Source organism: Papaver somniferum, chromosome 3 (assembly GCF_003573695.1).
Source record: "Papaver somniferum cultivar HN1 chromosome 3, ASM357369v1, whole genome shotgun sequence".
NCBI lineage: Eukaryota > Viridiplantae > Streptophyta > Magnoliopsida > Ranunculales > Papaveraceae > Papaver > Papaver somniferum.
In genome coordinates, this window is record NC_039360.1 from 101,142,353 (window position 1) to 101,149,233 (window position 6,881).

Here is a 6,881-nt window from a genome sequence, read left to right on the forward strand (position 1 = left end):
AAAGGAAAATTTCTAGTAGATAAATCTAATATCAAGAGACCGACTGTCAAGATATTAGATAACTCTACTTCCGATGTAACCGAGGAAAAAATACTCTCTTACCAAACACATCACCGGGTATTCACGGTCAAGGGCTCCAATATTCGGAGTGCAGTGAGCAAATACAATAATCTCGAGAGGTCGTGTGGTTTTGTCCTCAACCACACGATCTTGAAGTGATGAAAACGAATGTGTGGATCTACACAGTCTTATCTCCCCAATAACGGGCATATCAAAAACACAAGTTCGATGCTTTTCAAATTTGAAGATTGCATAGAAAAATAAAAGCCGGTTTTGTCCCGGCCATGGATGGATTAAAGCTGTCAGCAGATTCTCTTCTGTATAGTCATGGCGGGAAACCTCTTATTCCACTTGTTACTACATCTCACTTAATTTCTAAACCTAGATTTCTTAAACCAACAACAAATTGTAATAACTTCACTCTTACAATCGGTATTAAATATCCAACTTACTAGTTAATTTGGTTTCTCAATGTTGTGTAATTTCCATCCACTATCCTGTAGCTGAAGTTTAAACTTATGGTTATACAGGTTGCAGGTCTTGTGCAGGAGTTAGGGCAGGGATATTTCAGGATGTGAAGGGATTACGGACAGAGCGATTTAGAAGAACAAATGCATCAGGTTTTGCTTCTATAATTTGCTTGTTACTGCAATTTATATTCTTGGAGAAATTTGAAGTTCTTCGTTTTTATTCCTAGCTAAAATTAGGAAAATTGATGATAAATTGGGTTAGGAGTGATGGAGTTGGTGTGGGAAATTATCTTCTGTGATGGAGTTGGTAGGGATATATATGTGTTATCCAAGAAAAACTTGTTTCCATGAATTTCACAGTTTTCTTTTCCTACTCTCCTTATATATATAGTAGGGATGTATAGGCATCCATATATATAGGAATTATAAAGAGGCGTCTATGTTCTTTACGTTGAGAGCAGTGTGTTTATTATGAATCTATTGGATGCAACCAAGCTATCGGTTGTTTATTCGGATCCATTGATCCAGAGTTTGTGCTTCTGCTAACTAGTTACACCAAATTATTTTGACTTCTTCAGTTTTTCACAGCTTCAATACAACCTGTTACCACAGAAGTGATGGAGGATAAGCCCAAGGATCTCTCAGTTAGTGGGGATTCAATACGCCGTCGATTTTTAGAATTTTATGCTTCCCGTGGTCACAAGATCCTTCCAAGTTCTTCGCTTGTACCAGATGATCCAACAGTTTTACTTACAATTGCTGGAATGCTGCAGTTCAAACCTATATTTCTTGGAAAGGTATGGGGTTTTCATCTGTGCACTATGTGTTATTGTTTCCTTAAAGAATTCTCATCAAAATAGGATCGTCTAAAATACCCTGACTGAAAATGGTGTACAGATACAAGCATGATTATAGGTATGAAAATTACTGATCAAAAGTATTATGTGGCAGTTTTCTTGTATGAGTTTATAGGTATTCAGGCATGATTTTGTGTCTGTATACTATTGGCAACACAAGCATCTATACTTTGTTTTGGATATGGTAATTAGAATTATTCTCTCTTAGTTTTGTGAAACAGTTAGCAAGTCCTTTTAGAAACTTATTAACAGATTTCTTATATTGCCGTGGTTAAATAACTTAAGATTACTTGAGTCTCTGTTACATAGTTTCAGAGGTGTCATTGTCCTGCAGAGTACATTTTGGGAATGGTCAACTGGTTAAGTTTTCTTTCTGTAACCAATTTATGGCAAATAAACAGATTGATGCAACATGTAGGTACCTAGACAAGTAGCTCGAGCTACAACTTCGCAGAAGTGCATCCGGACAAATGATGTGGAGAATGTAGGTAAAACATCTAGGCATCAAACGTTTTTTGAGATGTTGGGAAACTTCAGTTTTGGCGATTACTTTAAAAGAGAAGCAATCAATTGGGCATGGGAGCTTTCTACAAAGGAGTATGTATTTAGCTTTTCTTGCTTTTGGGCTATGCATTAAGCTTGTTTGCAATATTTAACTGAAGCATGATCTATATCTTGAATGATGTTAGTAGCTTGCGGTTTATATTGGGTTTTACTTGTTAATATAGATGCTAGGGTAGGGGTCATATAGTTTATACCTAGTAGTACCTATAAGTGTCAGCATATCGATGTTGAAAGAAATTTTATTGGACACTGGCACTGGATACTGCAACAGAAATATATTTTAGTAATTTTTAGTGCAGTAACAGAGTTTATCTGACCTATCAATGATCTCTTTCTTTTTCCATTTTGTGTTTAACATCAGCCTTCTACTCCTTAGGTTGTGAAAGTAATCTAACTATATGAAAATGTGAAACTGCTGCCCAATTGAACAGATGTGTGACACGCTCCTAGTTCTTGAACTAATTTAGTATTTCGGCTATTTGTAGGACACCATATTTTCTGAAAGTTACATTAATAAATAAATATAAAAAATTATTGTTGTGCAATATCGTCAAAACAAAGTCTTGTTCATCTTCCTAATCAGATGATGCTACTTCCATTACCTCCCTTATACATTGCACGCTAGCTGCATCCCTATCATGTTTATCTATTTTCATATACGACAAGACTGCTTTATACTGTTTATCTATTTTCAAAACCATATTTAGTTTTGTTCTGTCAAGAGATTGGCATTTGCACTTTGGAATTTCAATTAATTATATTGTCACTTGCGACGGAGCCATGCACCAATTTGTTGTCTCTATATTGCTTTCTATAGGTTCATGTTGCCACCTGAGAATTTGTGGATTAGCGTTTTTGAAGATGATGACGAAACTTTCTCCATATGGCATGATGAGGTGAGCAATTGCTCCATTTTGATCTAGATACACCGTTTCTGTTATTGATACTTGTTCGAGCTAACTCATGTTAAGTATTACTTCAGTTTATTTTCGATTTATTTTGTAATGAATCCCTTATGTAAGCATCGTATTCTGTATGTTCTGGAAGTGTACAACGGGTTTTCTTGCATCAGAGAGATCGAGAGAGTTAAAAAAAAATTCACTGATTAGTAATACCTGATCTGCACCAGCTAGGTGTTCCTGCAGAGCGTATAAAGAGAATGGGCGCGGAAGACAACTTCTGGACTAGTGGAGTTACCGGTCCCTGTGGTCCATGCTCTGAGATTTATTATGATTTCCATCCCCAGAGAGGATATTCAGATACGGTAAGTGCTCTTTCATTTCAATTCAGAACCATGCTTGACCTTATTCCAAGTTTTGCTTGTAGTGGTACTGATTTTGGAGCAATGCAAATGCAGGACTTGAATGATGATAGTAGGTTCATAGAATTTTACAACCTGGTCTTCATGCAATATAATAAGAAGGATGATGGCTCCCTAGAACCACTGAAGCAGATGAATATAGACACTGGTCTTGGTCTTGAGAGAGTGGCTCGTATCCTGCAAAAGGTATTTATTCATAGTATCACTAGCTTGCGATAATTACAAGTTGCATTTCTGCATGGTGGAGTTTTACTTGCTCAAGTTTAAATCAGGTAGCATTTTTAAGCTGAAATCTCGTCCACCTTCTACTACAGGTTGACAACAATTACGAAACTGATTTGATTTATCCTATCATGGAGAAGGCCTCAGAATTAGCAATGATCTCATATACTGAAGCAGAAGAACACATAAAGACCAATTTCAAAGTATGGTGTCACTGATGAGTCGTCAGTCTCTGTCTGAAGTATTTTATTGCACTATTTACTTAGATGTGTTATGTTGCTGTCAAGCAAATTAATGGTAGTCTTTCATTGTTTAAATAATTTCCATCATTTTTCTAATTCTGTGCAGATTATTGGAGACCATGTACGAGCAGTTGTTTATCTCTTATCAGATGGGGTTTTCCCGTCCAATATAGGAAGAGGTTATGTTGTTCGGCGGCTCATCAGAAGAACTGTTCGTATTGGCAGACTACTTGGTATAAAGGGAGATTGCAATGGTAACATTGAAGGAGCTTTTCTTCCAGCAATTGCAGAAAAAGTGATTGAATTAAGCACCCAAATAGACTCGGACGTAAAGTCTAGGGCACCTCGTATTCTCGATGAGTTGAAAAGGGAAGAGCTACGGTTCGTGCAGACGCTAGAGAGAGGAGAAAAGCTGCTTGACCAGTTGTTAACCGAGGCATTGTTAAGTTCGAAAGAGGATGGAAATTCACCATGTTTGTCTGGCAAGAATGCCTTTCTTCTGTATGACACATTTGGTTTTCCGGTAGAAATAACTGTGGAAGTTGCTGAAGAAAGAGGTGTTAGTATAGATTTAAATGGTTTTGATATAGAAATGGAGAACCAGCGGCGTCAATCTCAGGCAGCTCACAATACAGTCAAACTTGCAGTTGGAGACACATCGGAGCTTACAGAGAGTGTTTCGGACACTGAGTTTTTAGGGTATAATACCCTCTCAGCCAAAGCAATAATAAAGGGCCTGATATTTGAAGGCAGCTCAGTAAATGAGGTTTCTGAAGGAAATGATGTTGAAATTTTGTTAGATAGGACACCTTTCTATGCTGAATCCGGTGGGCAAATAGGAGATCACGGTTCCCTCTATCTTACACAAGGTGAGAGTAAACAGAAGACTGTTGTTAAGATAAATGATGTGAAAAAGTCTTTTGGAAATATATTTGTTCACAAGGGCAAGGTTATGGAAGGAGCTATCGAGGTAGGAAAACAAGTGGAGGCTGAAGTGGATGCAAAACTTAGGCAGCGTGCCAAGGTATAAATTTCATCACATCTCATTCTGTTTGAGTAAATCTTTCATCTCTAGCTGCCTGCTTATTCTACAGCTAAGACCACAGTTAGCATCTTGTGGGTATCCTTTAGAAGATTTGGTTGTCCATGTAGTTATACATGGGTCTATGGTTTTGATGTGCAGGTTCACCATACTGCTACACATTTGCTACAAGCTGCACTTAAAAGTGTAATAGGCCAGGAAACATCTCAAGCGGGATCACTGGTGGCGTTTGAACGTCTCCGGTTTGATTTCAATTTTGACCGACCACTCCAAGATAGCCAGATCACAGAAGTTGAAGAATTAATCAATGGGTGGATTGGTAATGCAACTAATCTTGATACTAAAGTGATGGCCTTGACAGATGCGAAAAATGCCGGAGCAATTGCAATGTTTGGTGAAAAATATGGAGAGGAGGTCCGGCTCATCTTTATTCATGTTCTAGTTCCATTTTACTTTTTTGAAGTGACAGGCGGTAGCTGATTGATCCACATTGTTTCCCTTTTAGTTTGGGATTACCAACAACATTGTATGATCTCATTTCCCATATTTTTTTTCTTTACAATGTGTGATAGGTACGAGTTGTAGAGGTTCCAGGTGTATCGATGGAGCTCTGTGGTGGGACCCATGTCAACAATACTTCAGAGATACGGGGTTTCAAGATAATTTCAGAGCAGGGAATTGCATCAGGAGTTAGGCGTATTGAAGCTGTAGCTGGTGAAGCATACATTGATTATATGAATGTTCGAGATAGCTACATGAAACATCTATGCTCCACCCTCAAGGTATGTTCCTCTACCAATATATATTTTCCTTGTAAAGTTATACGTAATTCCACGGAAGCACCTGGGGTTTGATTATGTGAATATCATGCACCTGCACAGGTAAAACCTGAAGATGTGACGACAAGAGTGGAAAGTCTGATGGAGGATTTGCGGATGGCGAGAAATGAAGTTTCAGCTGTGCGCTCTAAAGCAGCAGTATACAAGGCAGCAACCCTTGTGACCAAAGCTTTTTCTATTGGAACTTCCACAAAAATACGGTAATAATTTCATCCTTGGCAAGCTGTCTGCACCAAAGATTTTTCATATTTCTGATTTTTTTTATGTTACTCCACAATAAAAAAAGCAGAATTCTTGAGAAATTTTCTGAAATCACTGAACTCAATAGGCATTCCCTCTCATATATTTCACAGGGTTCTTGTTGAGAATATGGATGACTTGGATGCTGATTCATTAAAAAGCGCAGCTGAATATTTGGTTGATACATTAGAAGATCCTGCTGCGGTGATCCTTGGGTCATCTCCAGGTGAAGGTAAGGTTAGTTTGGTTGCTGCATTTAGCACAGGAGCTGTCAAACTTGGAATTCAAGCAGGTAAGTTTATAGGACCCGTAGCCAAGTTGTGCGGTGGAGGAGGTGGTGGTAGACCCAATTTTGCTCAGGCAGGTGGAAAGAAACCTGAAAACTTGTCGGACGCCCTTGAAAAGGCAAAAACCGATCTGGTAGCAGTTCTGTCAGAGAAAGCAGTCTGAAGCTACAGCAGGTGTTGGAACTTCAGTTGTCAATATGACCCAACTTGGTGAGTTGAAGTAGCAGTTCACCCAACTTGGTGAACTAAAGTACCTCAAACAAGGGAGAAAAGTCTTTGTTTCGGTTTCTTCTTCCAAGTTCCTGCTGCAGGGCTTGACATTTTTGTTCATGTACAGGAAGATGATACCAGAAGCTAGTTAGTCAGTTTTTTCTTCTGTAAAGTTTTAACAGTTAACATGTAAATTAGTTAAGAACAACTTATGGTGATTATAAAGCATGTCATAATCTCGAGTCTAACGGCCTTGTGTTACATGATTGCATTCACTAATTGATTGTTAAATCAGCTAAACTGGGCTTTCAGTCGTGGAGGCACAAAAGAGCTTCAATCAATTGCTCACCTTTGGAATCCTGTTTTAGGGCATATCTAAAAATTTCAGGGCATACAAAGTAGTTTTCCCATCTAGGATGCCCTTATAAGGGTATCTAAAGGGTAGTTCAATTACCTATTTATTCTTAAACCTTGAGAATTTCTAATCTACCCTTACCCTTAAAATAAAAACCTAAACTCTATAATCT

General features: G+C 38.1%; 1 protein-coding gene across 1 annotated transcript; it reads left to right on the plus strand.

The window, feature by feature from the left end:
• The first annotated feature begins 252 nt into the window (after positions 1-252).
• LOC113356977 (alanine--tRNA ligase, chloroplastic/mitochondrial-like) lies at positions 253-6,605 on the plus strand. The gene is made up of 13 exons (XM_026600222.1): positions 253-492; positions 591-680; positions 1,119-1,327; positions 1,806-1,984; positions 2,769-2,847; positions 3,081-3,215; positions 3,309-3,458; positions 3,587-3,697; positions 3,843-4,760; positions 4,920-5,192; positions 5,351-5,560; positions 5,660-5,817; positions 5,971-6,605. Exons 1-13 carry the CDS (start codon positions 345-347, stop codon positions 6,305-6,307), a joined length of 2,997 nt encoding a protein of 998 aa, XP_026456007.1. The 5' UTR covers positions 253-344; the 3' UTR covers positions 6,308-6,605.
• The last annotated feature ends 276 nt before the right edge of the window (positions 6,606-6,881 follow it).